The following is a 23,758-nucleotide window of genomic DNA, read 5'->3' as shown; positions in this document are numbered from 1 at the left end:
TCTCTCTCTCTCTCTCTCTCTCTCTCTCTCTCTCTCTCTCTCTCTCTCTCTCTCTCTCTCTCTCTCTCTCTCTCTCTCTCTCTCTCTCTCTCTCTCTCTCTCTCTCTCTCTCTCTCTCTCTCTCTCTCTCTCTCTCTCTCTCTCTCTCTCTCTCTCTCTCTCTCTCTCTCTCTCTCTCTCTCTCTCTCTCTCTCTCTCTCTCTCTCTCTCTCTCTCTCTCTCTCTCTCTCTCTCTCTCTCTCTCTCTCTCTCTCTCTCTCTCTCTCTCTCTCTCTCTCTCTCTCTCTCTCTCTCTCTCTCTCTCTCTCTCTCTCTCTCTCTCTCTCTCTCTCTCTCTCTCTCTCTCTCTCTCTCTCTCTCTCTCTCTCTCTCTCTCTCTCTCTCTCTCTCTCTCTCTCTCTCTCTCTCTCTCTCTCTCTCTCTCTCTCTCTCTCTCTCTCTCTCTCTCTCTCTCTCTCTCTCTCTCTCTCTCTCTCTCTCTCTCTCTCTCTCTCTCTCTCTCTCTCTCTCTCTCTCTCTCTCTCTCTCTCTGTGGTTGGAGACAGGTGTGCTGGAGTCAGAGCAGATCCCTACCAGCTGCAAATCGTCCCCTAATCAAGACCTCTACATATACTCATTCCTGCCACCTCCACTCTGCCAGATCGTAAACTCTGCTCAGTCAGTCGTTATCCTAGCCTTATGTCAGTTCTCAAGATCCTGTTTCCCTGCCTTACACCGTTTTGTCCTCTCGTTGCAGTTACCACTCTGTCTCTGGCTCCTGTACCACATCTTACCACCTAACCACCTTTTGCTCTGGACTTCACTCACCACCACCACCTTGGATTCCCCTCAGGACCTGTTTACCCTGTTCACTCAGTCAACTTCAACCTCACTCGTTTTCTCACGCGTTTTCTGCAACTCATCTGAGCTACCCCAGTTCTGCACTCCATATCTCTCTGTGTACAATAAACTTTTTGGTTCATTCATCCCTTCTTCCGCATCTGAGTCTGCTCTTGGGTTCCCTGTGTTCTCTACACGTAACAATAAAAGCTGAAATAAATCACTCTACTATTATTCTGACATTTCACATTCTTAAAATAAAGTGGTGATCCTAACTGACCTAAGACAGGGAATTTTTACTAGGATTAAATGTCAGAATTTGTAAAAAACTGAGTTTAAATGTATTTGGCACGGCAGAGCAGCCCCAAACATAACCAAACCTCCATGTTTCACTGTAGGTACGGTGTTCTTTTCTTTGAAAGCTTAATTTTTACCTCTGTGAACATAGAGCCGATGTGACTTGCCAAAAAGCTCCAGTTTTGACTCATCTGTCCAAATGACATTCAAATTCCAGTCTGGCTTTTTTATGTTTTTCTTTCAAAAGTGGAGTCCTCCTGGGTCTTCTTCCATGGAGCCCACTGTCGCTCAAAAAGCGATGTATGGTGCGATCAGAAACTGACGTACCTTCACCTTGGAGTTCAGCTTGTATCTCTTTGGCAGTTATCCTTGGTTCTTTTTCTACCATTCACACTATCCTTCTGTTCAATCTGGGGTCGATTTTCCTCTTGCGGCCACGCCCAGGGAGGTTGGCTACAGTTCCATGGACCTTAAACTTCTTAATAATATTTGCAACTGTTGTCACAGGAACATCAAGCTGCTTGGAGGTGGTCTTGTAGCCTTGACCTTTACCATGCTTGTCTATTATTTTCTTTCTGATCTCCTCAGACAAATCTCTCCTTTGCTTTCTCTGGTCCATGTTCAGTGTGGTGCACACAATGATACCAAACAGCACAGTGATTACTTTACTCTGGTCCATGTTCAGTGTGGTGACCACAATGATACCAAACAGCACAGTGACTACTTTACTCTGGTTCATGTTCAGTGTGGTGACCACAATGATACCAAACAGCACAGTGACTACTTTACTCTGGTTCATGTTCAGTGTGGTGCACACAATGATACCAAACAGCACAGTGACTACTTTACTCTGGTTCATGTTCAGTGTGGTGACCACAATGATACCAAACAGCACAGTGACTACTTTACTCTGGTTCATGTTCAGTGTGGTGACCACAATGATACCAAACAGCACAGTGACTACTTTACTCTGGTCCATGTTCAGTGTGGTGCACAGTGTGGTGCATAAAGAGAGGGAGAGAGATATACTGTATATAATTTATATATAGAAAGAGAGAGAGAATTCCGCTGCTCTCTATGAAAGATGCGATCAGTGACAGATCACACTGTACCTCGCTCAATACCCAACTAACAGACTCTATAATAAACACTCTCACTGACAGGCTAAAACACACACACACACTCTCAATCAGAGGCAGTAATACACACTACTCACTCAGCTGAACATGGCTCAAGGCTAGGGGAAATATAATCTGTTTATTGCTATTGTGAATGTCTACTCTGTGAGCCTGTGTATGTGGCTCTGTGATGAGAAGCTCAACCTTACTGGTGATAGCACTTACACACTGAGCAAAAATAGAAATGAAACATGCAACAATTTCAAAGATTTTACGGAGTTACAGTTCATATAAGAAAATCAGTCAATTGAAATAATTTCATTAGTCCCTAATCTATGTATTTCACATGACTGGGAATACAGATATGCATCTGTTGGTCACAAATGCCTTAAAAAAAAAAGTTGGGGTGTGGATCAGAAAACCAGTCAGTATCAGGTGTGACCACAATTTGCCTCATGCAGCGTGACACATCTCCTTCGCATAGAGTTGATCAGGCTGTTGATTGTGGCCTGTGGAATGTTGACCCACTCCTATTCAATTGCAATGCCAATTTTCTGGATATTGGAGGGAACTGGAACACGCTGTCATACACGTCGATCCAGAGCATCCCAAACATGCTCAATGGGTGATATGTCTGGTGAGTATGCAGGCCATGGAGTATGTAGCTTCCAGGAATTGTGTACAGATCCTTGCAGCATGGGTCGTGCATTATCATGCTGAAATATGAAGTGATGACGGCAGATGAATGGCACGACAATGGGCCTCAGGATCTCGTCACGGTATCTGTGTGCATTGAAATTGCAGTCGATAAAATGTAATTGCGTTCGTTGGCCATAGTTTATGCCTGCCCATACCATATCCACCGCCACCATAGGGCACTCTGTTCACAATGTTAACATCAGCAAACCGCTCGCCCACACAACGCCATACACGGACGTTACTGTTAAAACCGGGATTCATCCATGAAGAGCACACTTCTCCAGCGTGCCAGTGTTCATCGAAGGTGACAATTTGCCCACTGAAGTCGGTTACGACACCAAACTGCAAACAGGTCAAGACCTTGGTGAGGACGACGAGCATGCAGATGAGCTTACTGAGAAGCTTTCTGACAGTTTGTGCAGAAATTCTTCGGATGTGCAAGCCCACAGTTTCATCAGCTGTCCGGGTGGCTGGTCTCAGACGATCGAGCAGGTGAAGAAGCCGGACGAGAAGGTCCTGGGCTTGCGTGGTTATACATGGTCTGCAGTTGTGAGGCTGGTTGACGTACTGCCAAATTCTCTAAAATGATGTTGGAGGGGGCTTATGGTAGAGAAAGGCAACAGCTCTGTGGACATTCCTGCAGTCGGCATGCCAGTTGCACATTTTATGGTCCCCAGCACAAGGGACACCTGTGTAATGATTGTGCTGTTTAATCAGCTTCTATATGCCACACCTGTCAGGTGGATGGATTATCTCGGCAAAGGAGAAATGCTCACTAACAGAGATGTAAACAAATGTGTGCCCATCGAGGCATGGACTCCACAAGGTGTTGAAAGCGTTCCACTGGGATGCTGGGCCATGTTGACTCCAATACTTCCCACAGTTGTGTCAAGTTCGATGGATATCCTTTGGGTGGTGGACCATTAATGGTACACATGGGAAACTGTTGAGCATGACAATCGCAGCAACTTTACAGTTCTTGACACAAACATGTGTGCCTGCCATCATCTACCATACCCCATTCAAAGGCACTTAAATCTTGTGTCTTTCCCATTCACCCTCTGAAAGGCACACGTACACAATCCATGTCTCAATTGTCTCAGGGCTTAAAAATCCTTCTTTAACCTGTCTCCTCCCTTCATCTACACTGATTGAAGTGCATTTAACAAGTGACATCAATAGGGGATCATAGATTTCACTTGGAATCACCTGGTCAGTCTATGTTATGGAAAGTGCAGGTGTCCTTAATGTTTTATACACTCAGTGTATATACACTACCGGTCAAAAGTTGTAGAACACCTACTCATTCAAGGTTTTTATTTTATTTTTTACATTGTAGAATAATAGTGATGACATCAAAACTATGAAATAACACACATGGAATCATGTAGTAACCAAAAAAGTGTTGAACAAATCAAAATATATTTTGTATTTCAGATTCTTCAAAGTAGCCACTTTTTGCCTTCATGACAGCTTTGCACACTCTTGTCATTCTCTCAAACAGCTTCATGAGGAATCCTTTTCCAACAGTCTTGAAGGAGTTCCCACATATGCTGAGCACTTGTTGGCTGCTTTTCCTTCACTCTGCAGTCCAATTCATCCCAAACCATCTCAATTTTGTTGAGGTTTGGGGATTGTGGATGCCAGGTCATCTGATGCAGCACTCCATCACTCTCCTTCTTGGTCAAATAGCCCTTACACAGCCTGGAGGTTGCCGTGGTAGCCATGCTGGTTAAGTGTGCCTTGAATTCTAAATAAATCAGAGACAGTGTAACCAGCAAAGCACCCCCACACCATAATTGTCATGGATCCCACTGGAGCTGTGCCATTACGTACACCTGGTCCCCATTTCAGTGATTGTAATTGTGTAAATGTGCCCTTTGGTTTCCATTGGGCTGTCGATTATCGTGTGAGTACCTGTACTGTGTAGTTTTGGCTTTCATGTCGCTTGTATTGCGCAGATGACTACGGGTCTCGTGTGGTATTATTGTGCGCTTGTGTATTTATTCGAGGTACTCCTCGCTCTTTTGTTTGGGTTTCAACCATGTGTTTTGTATACGTGTTTGTTTGGTCTTCGTCTCCGTGCCTTTACACGGCACGCTGTAATTTGGGTAAATAAAAATCCCTATTACGCATTCCTGCGCCTATCTCCCGATCCATTTATACCAACGTGACAATAATAGCTCCTCCTCCATGCTTTACGGTGGGAAATACACATGCGGAGATCATCCGTTCACCCACACCATGTCTCACAAAGACAAGGCTGTTGGAACCAAAAATTAAACATTTGGACGCCAGAGCAAAGGACAAATTTCCACCAGTCTAATGTCCATTGCTCGTGTTTCTTGACCCAAGCAAGTCTCTTATTCTGATTGGTGTACTTTAGTTGTGGTTTCTTTGCAGAAATTCGACCAAGAAGGCCTGATTCACACAGTCTCCTCTGAACAGTTGATGTTGAGATGCGTCTGTTACTTGAACTCTGTGAAGCATTTATTTGGCTGCATTTTCTGAGGCTGGTAACTCTAATGAACTTATCCACTGCGGCAGAGGTAACTCTGGGTCTTCCTTTCCCGTGGCGGTCCTCATGAGAGTCAGTTTCATCATAGCGCTTGATGGTTTTTGTGACTGCACTTGAAGAAAGTCTTGACATTATCCGGATTGACTGACCTTCATGTCTTAAAGTAATGATGGATTGTCTGTTCTCTGCTTATTTGAGCTCTTTTTGACATAAAATGGACTTGGTCTTTTACCAAATAGGGCTATCTTCTGTATACCCTCCCTTGTCACAACACAACTTATTGGCTCAGTAAACACATTATTTAAGAAATTCCACAAATGTACTTTTAAGAAGGCACACTTGTTAATTGAAATGTATTCCAGGTGACCACCTCATGAAGCTTGTTGAGAGAATGCCAAGAGTGTGCAAAGCTGTCATCAAGGCAAATGGTGGCTATTTGAAGAATCTCAAATATAAAATAGATGACCATAAATATTTCACTGTAACGTCTACTACACCTGTTGTTTTCGGGGCATATGACTAATAAAATTAGATTTGATTTGTTCTAAAACGTTTGACTGGTAATGTATATACCGTATATAGCAAGCTATGCTAATCTTTCCCTTTTGTTTGTGTGTGTGTGTATTGCAGATGTTGAGTAATAAGAAGGGCTTACTGCCGGAGCCCAACTTGGCCCAGCTGCTGAACAGCATGACCAACCCAGCAGCCCTACAGGTCCTCATGAGGCCTTACCACACTGGCAAACGAGGAGGTCAGACACACACACTGGACTCCCTTATTTACAGGACTACTGTAAATTAAATAGAGAAACAACTTACTTACGTTTATTGGGTTGTACAGATTAGATTGTTTCATTTTTATCCGTCTCATCCTCTCTGTGCCCCTAGAATGATAGAAATGGCTTTCGATTAGCGTATCCTGTCTTATCAATTCTAAGCACGTTGCTTTTTGATGAATGCTTAATCATTTATTATAATGAACTTGTTCTCAGACTACATCAGAACAGAGGAGGGCAGGCAGGCAGGCAGGAAGGAGTGAAGGCTGAGGGCTGGCTCTTAAAAGAGGAGCACGCACAATTAGACTAAGTCTAAAATTAGCCCCTGATTAAATGTTAAACTTTCTACCTATTCTGGAGGAAGCTACCATTAGCTTTGACGCATACATTTATTATGAGTAGGTTGTGGATGTCTGGAGCTATTACTGAGCTTATTATCTGGCTGCTGTGTGCTATGCTCTGTCGCATACAGCCTGGGGAAGTCTAAATGCCAACACATAGTAAAGAGGTATTTTCGATCTATCGAACTTACTTCCATTGTCTCCTAAGAGTGGCTGAATATTTTTCCCACATTCCGTTTGTTCATTTATTCATGCACCTTGGTTGGTTGGTCTGTGAGGACACCACAGTATGCCTTTCCCTTGTCACTGTGTCTCAGTCAAGTTTGATACCCCTGTTATACAATACACTGACCATGCCTGCTTCCTCCCTCTCTCTCTGTCTCCAGGGAAGTTTGGGCGGCCTCCTAGCCTGTCTCCATTCCTCAGACCCCCCCTCACAGCAGCCCTGTTCCAACTGGGGAAGGTACAGCAGGTAAGAATACTGTGCAGTGTGTGAGAGTGTGTGTGTGGGAGTGTGTGTGCATATGTGTGTGTGTGTACAGGACTGGTTCACAGGGAATGGAGAGATGAGTGTGTGTGTGTGTATCTGTTTGATGACGTGTGTTGCAGGATGTTCTAAATGTGTGTACTGTTACAGCGTGTTCTAAATGTGTGTACTGTTACAGTGTGTTCTAAATGTGTGTACTGTTAGTGTGTTCTAAATGTGTGTACTGTTAGTGTGTTCTAAATGTGTGTACTGTTAGTGTGTTCTAAATGTGTGTACTGTTAGTGTGTTCTAAATGTGTGTACTGTTACAGCGTGTTCTAAATGTGTGTACTGTTACAGCGTGTTCTAAATGTGTGTACTGTTAGTGTGTTCTAAATGTGTGTACTGTTACAGCGTGTTCTAAATGTGTGTACTGTTACAGTGTGCTCTAAATGTGTGTACTGTTACAGCGTGTTCTAAATGTGTGTACTGTTAGTGTTCTAAATGTGTGTACTGTTACAGTGTGTTCTAAATGTGTGTACTGTTACAGTGTGTTCTAAATGTGTGTACTGTTACAGTGTGTTCTAAATGTGTGTACTGCTACAGTGTGTTCTAAATGTGTGTACTGTTACAGCGTGTTCTAAATGTGTGTACTGTTACAGTGTGTTCTAAATGTGTGTACTGTTAGTGTGGTCTAAATGTGTGTTCTGTTACAGCGTGTTCTAAATGTGTGTACTGTTAGTGTGTTCTAAATGTGTGTACTGTTTTAGCATGTTCTAAATGTGTGTACTGTTACAGCGTGTTCTAAATGTGTGTACTGTTAGTGTGTTCTAAATGTGTGTACTGTTAGTGTGTTCTAAATGTGTGTACTGTTACAGTGTGTTCTAAATGTGTGTACTGTTACAGTGTGTTCTAAATGTGTGTACTGCTACAGTGTGTTCTAAATGTGTGTACTGTTACAGCGTGTTCTAAATGTGTGTAATGTTACAGTGTGTTCTAAATATGTGTACTGTTAGTGTGGTCTAAATGTGTGTTCTGTTACAGCGTGTTCTAAATGTGTGTACTGTTAGTGTGTTCTAAATGTGTGTACTGTTTTAGCATGTTCTAAATGTGTGTACTGTTACAGCGTGTTCTAAATGTGTGTACTGTTAGTGTGTTCTAAATGTGTGTACTGTTAGTGTGTTCTAAATGTGTGTACTGTTACAGCGTGTTCTAAATGTGTGTACTGTTACAGTGTGTTCTAAATGTGTGTACTGTTAGTGTGTTCTAAATGTGTGTACTGTTACAGCGTGTTCTAAATGTGTGTACTGTTAGTGTGTTCTAAATGTGTGTACTGTTACAGTGTGTTCTAAATGTGTGTACTGTTAGTGTGTTCTAAATGTGTGTACTGTTACAGCGTGTTCTAAATGTGTGTACTGTTAGTGTGTTCTAAATGTGTGTACTGTTACAGCGTGTTCTAAATGTGTGTACTGTTACAGCGTGTTCTAAATGTGTGTACTGTTAGTGTGTTCTAAATGTGTGTACTGTTACAGCGTGTTCTAAATGTGTGTACTGTTACAGCGTGTTCTAAATGTGTGTACTGTTACAGCGTGTTCTAAATGTGTGTACTGTTACAGCGTGTTCTAAATGTGTGTACTGTTACAGCGTGTTCTAAATGTGTGTACTGTTAGTGTGTTCTAAATGTGTGTACTGTTAGTGTGTTCTAAATGTGTGTACTGTTACATTGTGTTCTAAATGTGTGTACTGTTACAGCGTGTTCTAAATATGTGTACTGCTACAGCGTGTTTTAAATGTGTGTACTGTTAGTGTGTTTTAAATGTGTGTACTGTTACAGCGTGTTCTAAATGTGTGTACTGCTACAGCGTGTTTTAAATGTGTGTACTGCTACAGCGTGTTTTAAATGTGTGTACTGTTTTAGCATGTTTAATGTGTGTACTGCTACAGCGTGTTTTAAATGTGTGTACTGTTAGTGTGTTCTAAATGTGTGTACTGTTACAGTGTGTTCTAAATGTGTGTACTGTTACAGCGTGTTCTAAATGTGTGTACTGTTACAGCGTGTTCTAAATATGTGTACTGTTACAGCGTGTTCTAAATGTGTGTACTGTTACAGCGTGTTCTAAATGTGTGTACTGTTAGTGTGTTCTAAATGTGTGTACTGTTACAGTGTGTTCTAAATGTGTGTACTGTTACAGCGTGTTCTAAATGTGTGTACTGTTAGTGTGTTCTAAATGTGTGTACTGTTTTAGCATGTTTTAATATGTGTACTGTTAGTGTTCTAAATGTCTGTACTGTTAGTGTGTTCTAAATGTGTGTACTGTTAGTGTGTTCTAAATGTGTGTACTGTTACATTGTGTTCTAAATGTGTGTACTGTTACAGCGTGTTCTAAATTTGTGTACTGTTACAGTGTGTTCTAAATGTGTGTACTGTTACATTGTGTTCTAAATGTGTGTACTGTTACAGTGTGTTCTAAATATGTGTACTGCTACAGCGTGTTTTAAATGTGTGTACTGTTAGTGTGTTTTAAATGTGTGTACTGCTACAGCGTGTTTTAAATGTGTGTACTGCTACAGCGTGTTCTAAATGTGTGTACTGTTTTAGCATGTTTAATGTGTGTACTGCTACAGCGTGTTTTAAATGTGTGTACTGTTAGTGTGTTCTAAATGTGTGTATTGTTTTAGCATGTTTTAATGTGTGTACTGTTAGTGTTCTAAATATTTGTACTGTTAGCGTGTTCTAACTGTGTGTACTGTTACAGTGCGTTCTAAATGTGTGTACTGTTAGTGCGTTCTAAATGTGTGTACTGTTACAGTGTGTTCTAAATGTGTGTACTGTTACAGCGTGTTTTAAATGTGTGTACTGCTACAGCGTGTTCTAAATGTGTGTACTGTTACAGCGTGTTCTAAATGTGTGTACTGTTACAGTGTGTTCTAAATGTGTGTACTGTTAGTGTGTTTTAAATGTGTGTACTGTTACAGTGTGTTCTAAATGTGTGTACTGTTACAATGTGTTCCAAATGTGTGTACTGTTAGTGTGTTCTAAATGTGTGTACTGTTACAGCGTGTTCTAAATGTGTGTACTGTTAGCGTGTTCTAAATGTGTGTACTGTTACAGCGTGTTCTAAATGTGTGTACTGTTACAGCGTGTTCTAAATGTGTGTACTGTTAGTGTGTTTTAAATGTGTGTACTGTTACAGTGTGTTCTAAATGTGTGTACTGTTAGTGTGTTCTAAATGTGTGTACTGTTAGTGTGTTCTAAATGTGTGTACTGTTACAGCGTGTTCTAAATGTGTCTACTGTTAGTGTGTTCTAAATGTGTGTACTGTTACAGTGTGTTCTAAATGTGTGTACTGTTAGTGTGTTCTAAATGTGTGTACTGTTACAGCGTGTTCTAAATGTGTGTACTGTTAGTGTGTTCTAAATGTGTGTACTGTTACAGCGTGTTCTAAATGTGTGTACTGTTACAGCGTGTTCTAAATGTGTGTACTGTTACAGCGTGTTCTAAATGTGTGTACTGTTACAGCGTGTTCTAAATGTGTGTACTGTTACAGCGTGTTCTAAATGTGTGTACTGTTACAGCGTGTTCTAAATGTGTGTACTGTTACAGCGTGTTCTAAATGTGTGTACTGTTAGTGTGTTCTAAATGTGTGTACTGTTACAGTGTGTTCTAAATGTGTGTACTGTTTGTGTGTTCTAAATGTGTGTACTGTTACAGCGTGTTCTAAATGTGTGTACTGTTACAGTGTGTTCTAAATGTGTGTACTGTTACAGTGTGTTCTAAATGTGTGTACTGTTACAGCGTGTTCTAAATGTGTGTACTGTTACAGCGTGTTCTAAATGTGTGTACTGTTAGTGTGTTCTAAATGTGTGTACTGTTACAGTGTGTTCTAAATGTGTGTACTGTTACAGTGTGTTCTAAATGTGTGTACTGTTACAGTGTGTTCTAAATGTGTGTACTGTTAGTGTGTTCTAAATGTGTGTACTGTTAGTGTGTTCTAAATGTGTGTACTGTTACAGTGTGTTCTAAATGTGTGTACTGCTACAGCGTGTTCTAAATCTGTGTACTGCTACAGCGTGTTCTAAATATGTGTACTGCTACAGCGTGTTCTAAATATGTGTACTGCTACAGCGTGTTCTAAATATGTGTACTGCTACAGCGTGTTCTAAATATGTGTACTGCTACAGCGTGTTCTAAATATGTGTACTGCTACAGCGTGTTCTAAATCTGTGTACTGCTACAGCGTGTTCTAAATCTGTGTACTGCTACAGCGTGTTCTAAATCTGTGTACTGCTACAGCGTGTTCTAAATGTGTGTACTGTTACATTGTGTTCTAAATATGTGTACTGCTACAGAGTGTTCTAAATATATGTACTGCTACAGCGTGTTTTAAATGTTTGTACTGCTACAGCGTGTTTTAAATGTGTGTACTGTTACTGTGTGTTCTAAATGTGTTTGCACTCTTACAGCGTGTTCTAAATGTCTGTGTACTGTTACAGCGTGTTCTAAATATGTGTGTACTGTGTCTTTCCCAGAGTTCCATGTTGGGGAACGGTCTGGTGCTTCAGAATCTATTGCACATGCAGCTGGCCCAGCAGCAGCTCCTGCACATCAAAGACAAGCACATGAGCAATGTGAGGCATGCCAACGTGTGTCTGTGTCTGTGTGTGTGTGTGTGCATCCCACAAGGAAAGATGCTTTTTAGGCTTAGGGGCTAGGTTTAGAGTTGGGGTTAGAATTTCAGTTAGGGTTAGGATTTAGTAAGAGTTAAGATTTGGGTTAGGGGTTCGGGAAAATAGGATTTTGAATGGGAGTCAATTGCTTGAGCCTGTGTGTGTTGGGTTTTCGGTTGGCTGCTTCTGTCACTCATTCCTAATGAAATGTAAGAACATTAGGAAAGTTCTACTCTGCACAGCTAATGGGTTCTGTGCAGAAATTATAGGGGTAAAAAATTATTCTCACAATATTGAAACTTCTGTTCTCTTTATTACCCGAATGGTCATGTGAGGTATAGCAATATAAAAATGTATTACATTACTCTGGGTGTCTGCGTATTTTATGTAATTTTAAAAGGACAGACTTGAGAGAGAGAAGAGAGATAGTGTGTGTGTGTGTGCTCTGTTAGCTCCATCTATCCTACTGTACATGTAGTACTGCTCTCAGTGTATGTGGAGTGGAGACACGCTAAGTTGAGTTGTGAGATCATTTTCCATTTCTGCATTAGTCTGACAACCCTTTTCTTAGCTTTTCCTCTACTTCTCTCCTCCCACAATCCCTTTCTCTCATGCTCTCTTCACTCTCAATTTATCACCTTTTGCCTCTCCTCTCACTATCATTCACCTCTTTTTCACCTCCTTTCTCCTCCCCTCTCCCTCTCTCTTTGTATTTCCTCTCCTCTTCCTCCTCTCTTTCTCCCCCCCCATAGGTATCTAGTCTGTTGGGTGACCCCTCTCGTCTACTTCTACAGAAAGTCCTTGGTCTCAGGCCTCCAGCCCCCATGGCCCTGGGAAAGGGTCTGCTGGGTGACTCCCCCACTGGTGAGTGCCCTGGGCTCGGTACGCATAGCCCTACAGCCCCCTTAGCACCACCTAGCCTGGACGTTCAGCCTCTCTCTGTAACTGAGTGCCCTGGGCTCGGTACGCATAGCCCTACAGCCCCCTTAGCACCACCTAGCCTGGACGTTCAGCCTCTCTCTGTAACTGAGTGCCCTGGGCTCGGTACGCATAGCCCTACAGCCCCCTTAGCACCACCTAGCCTGGACGTTCAGCCTCTCTCTGTAACTGAGTGCCCTGGGCTCGGTACGCATAGCCCTACAGCCCCCTTAGCACCACCTAGCCTGGACGTTCAGCCTCTCTCTGTAACTGAGTGCCCTGGGCTCGGTACGCATAGCCCTACAGCCCCCTTAGCACCACCTAGCCTGGACGTTCGGCCTCTCTCTGTAACTGAGTGCCCTGGGCTCGGTACGCATAGCCCTACAGCCCCCTTAGCACCACCTAGCCTGGACGTTCGGCCTCTCTCTGTAATTGTTCTTCTCAGACAGACCAACCACATTTGCAATTCAAATCTTCCAAATGAGAATGTCACTATTTATGCAAATGTATTGAAATCTCTATGGTTGTGATCCATTTATCTATGTTTGCTAGTGTTTGTTTGTTTGTTAGCATTGTTTTGTTTGCTGCGGGCCCGTAAGGGCTGAGGCTGCTCTGGGCGATGCAGGTCATTCATCACAGGGATATTAACAGTTGGAATGAATGTAATCTGGGTATTCCTGGATGAAACAAAAAAACAGAGTAGTGTTCTATGCTGTGCTGCAGTGCTCCTGGTAAATAGATAATAACGTATGAGGTGTTCCGTTCAGAAATGTCATAACCTGAGTTAATGTAATCTTTTCTTTCTCCTGGGTAGATAATGGTATTTTAGTTTTGCATATATGGCGCTGTATACTGTATTATAAACCAGGTGGTTTGAGTCCTGAATGCTGATTGGCTGAAAGACATGGTATGAAAGACCACGGGTTTGACAAAAAATTACTTTTTACTCTTCTAATTACGTTGGTAGTAAAGAAAAAGGAGGCCGTCACACTGTTAAAACTCCCAATAGTTCTTTACTAGTAGTCTTTATTAGCCCATTAGCCCATGTTTTAAAGGATGTGTGTATGACCGCAAACTTTTCTAATTACGTTGGTAACCAGTTTATAACAGCAGTAAGGCACCTCGGGAGTTTGTGGTATATGGTCAATATAGTGCTGTATCCAGAACAGCCCTTAGCCATGGTATATTGGCCATATACCACACGTTCTCGGGACTGCTTAATTAACCGTGCTTGATAGTATAGTTAGGATGCACCTAATCTCTTTAAAGCCTATAACTTGAGAACAGCATGTATACTATACTGTGTGCACTGCTAGCAGTAAGTGAGGGGACCAGTCTGTGACTGTAGTTTACTGTAGGCTAGCAGTAAGTGAGGGGTCCAGTCTGTGACTGTAGTTTACTGTGGGCTAACAGTAGTAGGGGACCAGTCTGTGACTGCAGTTTACTGTAGACTAGCAGTAAGTAGGGGACCAGTCTGACTGTAGTTTACTGTAGGCTAGCAGTAAGTGACGGGACCAGTCTGTGACTGTAGGCTAGCAGTAAGTGAGGGGGACCAGTCTGACTGTAGTTTACTGTAGGCTAGCAGTAAGTGAGGGGACCAGTCTGACTGTAGTTTACTGTAGGCTAGCAGTAAGTGAGGGGACCCGTCTGACTGTAGGCTAGCAGTAAGTGACGGGACCAGTCTGTGACTGTAGTCTAGCAGTAAGTGAGGGGACCAGTCTGACTGTAGTTTACTGTAGGCTAGCAGTAAGTGAGGGGACCAGTCTGACTGTAGTTTACTGTAGGCTAGCAGTAAGTGAGGGGACCAGTCTGACTGTAGTTTACTGTAGGCTAGCAGCAAGTGAGGGGACCAGTCTGTGACTGTAGTTCACTGTAGTCTAGCAGTAAGTGGGGGGACCAGTCTGTGACTGTAGTTTACTGTAGGCTAGCAGTAAGTGAGGGGACCAATCTGACTGTAGGCTAGCAGTAAGTGAGGGGACCAGTCTGTGACTGTAGTTTACTGTAGGCTAGCAGTAAGTGAGGGGAACCAGTCTGACTGTAGTTTACTGTAGGCTAACAGTAGTAGGGGACCAGTCTGTGACTGTAGTTTACTGTAGGCTAGCAGTAAGTAAGGGAGCAGTCTGTGACTGTAGTATACTGTAAGCTAGCAGTAAGTGAGGGGACCAGTCTGACTGTAGTTTACTATAGGCTAGCAGTAAGTGAGGGGACCGGTCTGACTGTAGTTTACTGTAGGCTAGCAGTAAGTGAGGGGACCCGTCTGACTGTAGGCTAGCAGTAAGTGACGGGACCAGTCTGTGACTGTAGGCTAGCAGTAAGTGAGGGGACCAGTCTGACTGTAGTTTACTGTAGGCTAGCAGTAAGTGTGGGTACCAGTCTGTGACTGTAGTTTACTGTAGGCTAGCAGTAAGTAGGGGAACCAGTCTGACTGTAGTTTACTGTAGGCTAACAGTAGTAGGGGACCAGTCTGTGACGGTAGTTTACTGTAGGCTAGTAGTAAGTAGGGGAGCAGTCTGTGACTGTAGTATACTGTAAGGTAGCAGTAAGTGAGGGGACCAGTCTGACTGTAGTTTACTATAGGCTAGCAGTAAGTGAGGGGACCAGTCTGACTGTAGTTTGCTGTAGACTAACAGTAAGTGAGGGGACCAGTCTGTGACTGTAGTTTACTGTAGACTAGCAGTAAGTAGGGGACCAGTCTGACTGTAGTTTACTGTAGACTAGCAGTAAGTAGGGGACCAGTCTGTGACTGTAGTCTAGCAGTAAGTGAGGGGACCCGTCTGTGACTGTAGTTTACTGTAGTCTAGCAGTAAGTGAGGGGACCAGTCTGACTGTAGTTTACTGTAGTCTAGCAGTAAGTGAGGGGACCAGTCTGTGACTGTAGTTCACTGTAGGCTAGCAGTAAGTAGGGGACCAGTCTGTGACTGTAGTTCACTGTAGGCTAGCAGTAAGTAGGGGACCAGTCTGTGAATGATACTAGGTCTTTCCTCTATCCATTCTTGTCCCCCCCCCCTCTCTCTTGCCTCTCTCCCCCTCCACAGAGTTAGGTCAGGAGTCCCTGCCAATGTCCAGTCAGGCCTCAGTGTCGGCAGCGGGCATGATGCCCTACCTGCAGGCACAGACACACCTGGGAACAGCCGTGGGAGGGGAACAGAACGGGGCCTGCATCTACACCACAGCCTCTGACAGGCAACCAGCCCCTCCTGGGACCATGGCGAATGCTCAGCCCCAGGGACAGAGCTACTACCTGGGTCCCCCACCACCCAAAGCTCCAGGGGGCCACCAACCCGGCCGACACAGCTACAGCAGCACTGAGAGTAGCCCAGCTAGTGGAGTGAGTATAGAGCACAGACACAACACAACAATGTAACAGCACAACAACGCAAGAGCACAACAACACAAGAGCACAACAATACAACAACACAACAACACATTGGCATTGACTGAGACACCGGTAGCTCTCTTTCCTGCCAGCCAGCACTAGCTCTCCTGCCCTGCCTTCTGCCTCTCGTTTCCTTGGCTGTTGGTTCCTGTCTCTCTCTCTTTCTTTCACTAGTCTGTCTCTACCCATCTACTGTATCTGTCTTTTTGTCCTTCCACCTCACCTCCTCCTTTCTTTCCTTCACCCCTTCACTTTGCGGGAGCAGTCGAGAGAGAGATGGCCCTAGGGTTCGCTGGTTTTAGACTGTCGTCTGTCTGTCAGTCAGTCTCTCTCTCTCTCTCTCCTCCTCTCTCTTTTCCTTTCTGTCTATGTCCTCCTCCGCCTCTCTGTCTCTGACAGATCTGATTTGTTTATGAGTTGGTGTTCTGTTGCCTAGGGCCTATTTGCCGGACTTAGCCCTCAGAAACTCTGGCTTCTTTCACACACACACACACACACACACTGAAGGGTCTGTTGCCTCAGTATTGAACTTAAATGCACCCCCCCACACACTCACTCGTTGATTTTCTCTCTGGCTCTTCGCTCTCTCTCTCTCTTTATCCCTCTCTGTCTGTCGCTCTCTTTCTCTTCGCTCTCTCTCTTTGTCTGTCTCTCTCTCTGTCGGTCTCTGTCTCTCTCTTTGTCTGTCTCTCTCTCTCTTTGTCTGTCTCTCTCTCTCTCTGTCTGTCTCTGTGTGTGTGATGACATGACCTGTGTTTCATCATTAGTTTTCTACCACTCTGGAGAGACTCTTACAGAAACCACAGGGTCACCATAAAAGAGCCCGCATAACACCATGCGTGTGTCCACCATGCAACCAGGCACTGACATCTGACCTCTACTGTGAGTGGAGTTTATGGGGAAGATAGAACGGACCTTAAGTCACATGATAGAATAACAAGCCGGGATACACACGGCTGTATGGGGTGGCTAGGTAATTATATAGAGGGCTGACTGTGGCAAGCCGGGATACACACGGCTGTATGGGGTGGCTAGGTAGTTATATAGAGGGCTGACTGTGAGGCAAGCCGGGATACACACGGCTGTATGGGGTGGCTAGGTAGTTATATAGAGGGCTGACTGTGAGGCAAGCCGGGATACACACGGCTGTATGGGGTGGCTAGGTAGTTATATAGAGGGCTGACTGTGAGGCAAGCCGGGATACACACGGCTGTATGGGGTGGCTAGGTAGTTATATAGAGGGCTGACTGTGAGGCAAGCTAGGTGGCAACACAGTCTTAAAGGGTGTACAGCATTTTGACTTGAACATTTACTGCATTGTTGAATGCATTAATGATACGTTAGTACGATGGGTTGTTCATGACTTGGATATTTACTTAGGGAACAGTGTGGTAAAGTCCAATGTTATCTCTGTCTGTCTCCAGGCTCCCAGCAGTCAGTTCTCTCTCCTGGGTGAACCCCCTAAAGAGATGAAGCTACCTTCCAATCCATACCTGAATCTAGCTAGTGTGTTACCTGGCATGGTGCTGCAAGGTAAAGCACACACACACACACATTAAAAAATGACTCACATTAACTATTACAGATGATGTCCTCTTTTTCTGTGTGTATTTGACTGTATTCTCTGTGTGGTTGTTTGGTCTGTCATGCAGCCCCGACGGCCTGTAAAATGCAGACAGGGCAGCCTCTAGTTGGGGTGTACAGCAGTGCTTTGCCCCCTGTCTCCCAACCCTCCACTTCCCAAACCCCAGCACCCTACAGCACCGATACCTCTGCAGACTACAGTCACTACAGCCAGGCATACTCACAGGTAACACACACATGCACACAGACAAGTGTGTTTACACAGGAGTGAGCACACACCCAAACTGTTGAGCTCTGCACAGTAAGTCATTATGTCTTCTGTGCTTCCTCATAGAGACAGGTTGTTTTTGCAATTACTTACAATTGTCATGTGTTGGAGAAAGAGTGGGGTGTGTTGCGGAAGATAGGGTAGTGAAAAGAGAGAGTGGGGAGAGGTAGAGTTAATTAGAGAGAAAGGAACAATAGGAGATATATGAGTGAGAGAGTATGTATGTGTAATGTTTATTGTTAATTTTTATTGTTTTTCACTTTTGTAAATAATCTACCTCACTTGCTTTGGCAATGTTAACACGTTTCCCATGCCAATAAAGCCCCTTGGAGAGAGAGAGAGAGAGAGAGAGAGAGAGAGGGAGAGAGGGAGAGAGGGAGAGAGGGAGAGAGAGAGAGAGAGAGAGAGAGAGAGAGAGAGAGAGAGAGAGAGAGAGAGAGAGAGAGAGAGAGAGAGAGAGAGAGAGAAACGGGAGAGAGAGAGAGAGAGAGAGGAACGAGATGGGTAAATAAGAGAGAGAGAGAGAGAGAGTGACGAGATGGGTAAGGGAGAGAGAGAGAGAGAGAGAGAGGAACGAGATGAGTAAGGGAAGAGAGAGAGAGAGAGAGGAACGAGATGGGTAAGGGAAGACAGAGAGAGAGAGAGAGGAACGAGATGAGTAAGGGAAGAGAGATAGAGAGAGAAAGGAACGAGATGGGTAAGGGAAGAGAGAGAGAGAGAGAGAGAGAGAGAGGAACGAGAGAGAGAGAGAGAACGAGAGAGAGAGAGAGAGGAACAAGATGGGTAAGGGAAGAGAGAGAGAGAGAGAGAGAGGAACGAGAGAGAGAGAGCGAGGAACGAGATGGGTAAGGGAAGAGAGAGAGAGAGGAACGAGAGAGAGAGAGCGAGGAACGAGATGGGTAAGGGAAGAGAGAGAGAGAGGAACAAGATGGGTAAGGGAAGAGAGAGGAACGAGATGGGTAAGGAGAGAGAGAGAGAGAGAGAGAGAGAGAGAGAGAGAGAGAGGAACGAGAGAGAGAGAGAGGAACGAGAGAGAGAGAGAGAGGAACAAGATGGGTAAGGGAAGAGAGAGAGAGAGAGAGAGGAACGAGAGAGAGAGAGAGAGGAACGAGATGGGTAAGGGAAGAGAGAGAGAGAGAGAGGAACGAGATGGGTAAGGGAAGAGAGAGGAACGAGATGGGTAAGGAGAGAGAGAGAGAGAGAGAGAGAGAGAGAGAGAGAGGAACGAGATGGGTAAGGGAAGAGAGAGAGAGGGAGAGATTGAGACAGGAACGAGATGGGAGAGCGAGAGAGAGAGGAACGAGAGAGAGAGAGAGAGAGGAACGAGATGGGTAAGGGAAGAGAGAGAGAGAGAGAGAGAGAGAGAGAGAGAGAGGAACGAGAGAGAGAGAGAGAGAGAGAGAACGAGAGAGAGAAGAGAGGAACGAGATGGGTAAGGGAAGAGAGAGAGAGAGAGAGAGAGGAACGAGATGGGTAAGGGAAGAGAGAGAGAGGAACGAGATGGGTAAGGGAAGAGAGAGAGAGAGAGAGAGAGAGAGAGGAACGAGATGGGTAAGGGAAGAGAGAGAGAGAGAGGAACGAGATGGGTAAGGGAAGAGAGAGAGAGAGAGAGAGAGAGAGAGAGAAGAGAGAGAGGAACTAGATGGGTAAGGGAAGAGAGAGAGAGAGAGAGAGAGGAACGAGATGGGTAAGGGAAGAGAGAGAGAGAGGAACGAGAGAGAGAGAGAGAGAGAGGAACGAGATGGGTAAGGGAAGAGAGAGAGAGAGAGAGAGAACGAGATGGGTAAGGGAAGAGAGAGAGAGAGAGAGAGAGAGAACGAGATGGGTAAGAGGAGAGAGAGAGAGAGAGAGAACGAGATGAGAATAGAGAGAGAGAGGAAAACGAGAGAGCGAGAGGAACGAGATGGGTAAGGGAAGAGAGAGAGAGAGAGAGAGAAACGAGAGAGGAGAGAGAGGGAACGAGATGGGTAAGGGAAGAGAGAGGAAGAGAGAGAGGAACGAGAGAGAGAGAGAGAGAAAGAGAGAGAACGAGATGGGTAAGGGAAAAGAGAGAGAGAGAGAGAGAGAGATGGGTAAGGGAAGAGAGAGAGAGAGAGAGAGAACTAGATGGGTAAGGAGAGAGAGAGAGAGAGAGAGAGAGAGAGAGAGAGAGAGAGAGAGAGAGAGAGGAACGAGATGGGTAAGGGAAGAGAGAGAGAGAGAGAGAGAGAGAGAGAGAGGAACGAGAGAGAGAGAGAGGAACGAGAGAGAGAGAGAGAGGAACAAGATGGGTAAGGGAAGAGAGAGAGAGAGAGAGGAACGAGAGAGAGAGAGAGAGGAAACGAGATGGGTAAGGGAAGAGAGAGAGAGAGAACGAGATGGGTAAGGGAAGAGAGAGGAACGAGATGGGTAAGGAGAGAGAGAGAGAGAGAGAGAGAGAGAGAGAGAGAGAGAGAGAGGAACGAGATGGGTAAGGGAAGAGAGAGAGAGGGAGAGATTGAGACAGGAACGAGATGGGAGAGCGAGAGAGAGAGGAACGAGAGAGAGAGAGAGAGAGGAACGAGATGGGTAAGGGAAGAGAGAGAGAGAGAGAGAGAGAGAGGGAACGAGAGAGAGAGAGAGAGAGAGGAACGAGAGAGAGAGAGAGAGAGAGAACGAGATGGGTAAGGGAAGAGAGAGAGAGAGAGAGAGAGAGGAACGAGATGGGTAAGGGAAGAGAGAGAGAGGAACGAGATGGGTAAGGGAAGAGAGAGAGAGAGAGAGAGAGAGAGGAAACGAGATGGGTAAGGGAAGAGAGAGAGAGAGGAACGAGATGGGTAAGGGAAGAGAGAGAGAGAGAGAGAGAGGAACGAGAGAGAGAGAGAGAGGAACTAGATGGGTAAGGGAAGAGAGAGAGAGAGAGAGGAACGAGATGGGTAAGGGAAGAGAGAGAGAGAGGAACGAGAGAGAGAGAGAGAGAGAGAGAACGAGATGGGTAAGGGAAGAGAGAGAGAGAGAGAGGAACGAGATGGGTAAGGGAAGAGAGAGAGAGGAACGAGAGAGAGAGAGAGAGGAACGAGAGAGAGGAAAGAGAGAGAGAGAGAGAGAGAGAGAGAGAGAGAGAGAGAGAGAGAGAGAGGAACTAGATGGGTAAGGGAAGAGAGAGAGAGAGAGAGAGAGGAACGAGAGAGAGAGAGAGAGAGAGGAACGAGAGAGAGGAACGAGAGAGAGAGATAGAGAGAGATAGAGAGAGAGAGAGAGAGGAAACTAGATGGGTAAATAAGAGAGAGAGAGAGAGAGAGGAACGAGAGAGAGAGAGAGAGAGAGAGAGAGAACTAGATGGGTAAGGGAAGAGAGAGAGAGAGAGGAACGAGATGGGTAAGGGGAGAGAGAGAGAGAGAGAGAGATTGAGACAGGAACGAGAAGGGTAAGGGAAGAAAGAGAGAGAGAGAGAGAGGAACGAGAGAGAGAGAAACAAGATGGGTAAGGGAAGAGAGAGAGAGATAGAGGAACGAGAGAGAGAGAGAGAGGAACGAGATGTGTAAGGGAAGAGAGAGAGAGAGAGAGGAACGAGAGAGAGAGCCAGGAACGAGATGGGTAAGGGAAGAGAGAGATAGAGAGAGAGAGAGAGATAACGAGAGAGAGAGAGAGAGAGAGGAACGAGATGGGTAAGGGAAGAGAGAGAGAGAGAGAGAGAGGAACGAGATGGGTAAGGGAAGAGAGAGAGAGAGAGAGAGAGGAACGAGATGGGTAAGGGAAAAGAGAGAGAGAGAGAGAGGAACGAGATGGCTAAGGGAAGAGAGAGAGAGAGAGAGAGGAACGAGATGGGTAAGGGAAGAGAGAGAGAGAGAGAGAGGAACGAGATGTGTAAGGGAAGAGAGAGAGAGAGAGAGAACGAGATGGGTAAGGGAAGAGAGAGAGAGAGAGAGAGAGAGGAAATCGAGAGAGAGAGATAGAGGAACGAGAGAGAGAGAGAGAGAGAGGAACGAGATGGGTAAGAGAAGAGAGAGAGAGAGAGAGAGAGTGACGAGATGGGTAAGGGAAGAGAGAGAGATATATATATAGATTTAACTTATCAGATGGGTAAGGGAAGAGAGAGAGAGAGCGGAACGAGATGAGTAAGGGAAGAGAGAGAGAGAGAGAGGAACGAGATGGGTATGGAAGAGAGAGAGAGAGAGAGAGAGAGAGAGAGAGGAACGAGATGGGTAAGGGAAGAGAGAGAGAGAGAGGAACGAGATGAGTAAGGGAAGAGAGATAGAGAGAGAAAGGAACGAGATGGGTAAGGGAAGAGAGAGAGAGAGAGAGAGAGAGGAACGAGAGAGAGAGAGAGAGGAACAAGATGGGTAAGGGAAGAGAGAGAGAGAGAGAGAGAGGAACGAGATGGGTAAGGGAAGAGAGAGAGAGAGAGGAACGAGATGGGTAAGGGAAGAGAGAGAGAGGAACGAGATGGGTAAGGAGAGAGAGAGAGAAAGAGAGAGAGAGAGAGAGGAACTAGATGGGTAAGGGAAGAGAGAGAGAGAGAGAGAGATTGAGACAGGAACTAGAGATGGGAGAGAGGGAGAGAGAGAACGAGAGAGAGAGCGAGACGAGACGAGTAAGGGGAGAGACGAGTAAAGGGAGAGACGAGACGAGTAAGAGGAGAGACGAGACGAGTAAGGGAGAGAGAGAGAGAGAGAGAGAGAGAGAGATTGAGACAGGAACGAGATGGGTAAGGGAAGAGAGAGAGAGAGAGAGAGAGGAACGAGATGGGTAAGGGAAGAGAGAGAGAGAGAGGGAACGAGATGGGTAAGGGAAGAGAGAGAGAGGAGAGAGAGGAACTAGAGAGAGAGAGAGAGGAACGAGATGGGTAAGGAAGAGAGAGAGAGAGGAACGAGATGGGTAAGGAAGAGAGAGGAACGAGATGGGTAAGGAGAGAGAGAGAGAGAGAGAGAGAGAGAGAGAGAGAGAGAGAGGAACGAGATGGGTAAGGGAAGAGAGAGAGAGGGAGAGATTGAGACAGGAACGAGATGGGAGAGAGAGAGAGAGAGAGAGAACGAGAGAGAGAGAGAGAGAGGAACGAGATGGGTAAGGGAAGAGAGAGAGAGAGAGAGAGAGGAACGAGAGAGAGAGCTATAGAGGAAACTAGAGATGAGTATAGAGAGAGAGAGAGAGGAACGAGAGAGAGAGAGAGAGAGAGGAACGAGAGAGAGAGAGAGAGAGAGGAACGAGAGAGAGAGAGAGAGAGGAACGAGATGGGTAAGGGAAGAGAGAGAGAGAGAGAGAGAGAGGAACGAGATGGGTAAGGGAAGAGAGAGAGAGAGAGAGAGGAACGAGATGGGTAAGGGAAGAGAGAGAGAGAGAGAGAGAGAGAGAGAGAGGAACGAGATGAGTAAGGGAAGAGAGAGAGAGAGAGAACGAGATGGGTAAGGGAAGAGAGAGAGAGAGAGAGAGAGGAACGAGAGAGAGAGAGAGAGAACTAGATGGGTAAGGGAAGAGATAGAGAGAGAGAGAGGAACGAGATGGGTAAGGGAAGAGAGAGAGAGAGGAACGAGAGAGAGAGAGAGAGAGAGGAACGAGATGGGTAAGGGAAGAGAGAGAGAGAGAGAGGAACGAGACGGGTAAGGGAAGAGAGAGAGAGAGAGGAACGAGAGAGAGAGAGAGAGAGAGGAACGAGAGAGAGGAAACGAGAGAGAGAGAGAGAGAGAGAGAGAGAGAGAGAGAGAGAGAGAGAGAGAGGAACTAGATGGGTAAGGGAAGAGAGAGAGAGAGAGAGAGAGGAACGAGAGAGAGAGAGAGAGAGAGAGGGAACTAGATGGGTAAGGGAAGAGAGAGAGAGAGAGAGAGAGAGAGGAACTAGATGGGTAAGGGAAGAGAGAGAGAGGAACGAGAGAGAGAGAGAGAGGAACTAGATGGGTAAGGGAAGAGAGAGAGAGAGAGAGAGAGAGAGGAACGAGAGAGAGAGAGAGAGAGGGACT

At 45.3% G+C, this 23,758-nt stretch overlaps 1 protein-coding gene across 2 annotated transcripts in view; it reads left to right on the top strand.

The window, feature by feature from the left end:
• raver2 (ribonucleoprotein, PTB-binding 2) overlaps positions 1-23,758 on the top strand; it is a 158,496-nt gene that overhangs the window by 81,031 nt on the left and 53,707 nt on the right. For both annotated transcript variants that reach the window (XM_042322369.1, XM_042322368.1), the window contains exons 5-11: positions 6,082-6,202; positions 6,954-7,039; positions 11,563-11,661; positions 12,453-12,564; positions 15,654-15,946; positions 17,419-17,527; positions 17,647-17,804. In XM_042322369.1, the coding sequence (XP_042178303.1) occupies positions 6,082-6,202; positions 6,954-7,039; positions 11,563-11,661; positions 12,453-12,564; positions 15,654-15,946; positions 17,419-17,527; positions 17,647-17,804 (978 nt within the window). The remainder of the gene's footprint in view (positions 1-6,081; positions 6,203-6,953; positions 7,040-11,562; positions 11,662-12,452; positions 12,565-15,653; positions 15,947-17,418; positions 17,528-17,646; positions 17,805-23,758) is intronic.

This window comes from Oncorhynchus tshawytscha, linkage group LG05, assembly GCF_018296145.1.
Source record: "Oncorhynchus tshawytscha isolate Ot180627B linkage group LG05, Otsh_v2.0, whole genome shotgun sequence".
In the NCBI taxonomy this organism is placed as follows: Eukaryota; Metazoa; Chordata; class Actinopteri; order Salmoniformes; family Salmonidae; genus Oncorhynchus; species Oncorhynchus tshawytscha.
Note: the sequence above shows the minus strand (reverse complement) of the source record. Positions and strands in the feature narration are given on the sequence as shown.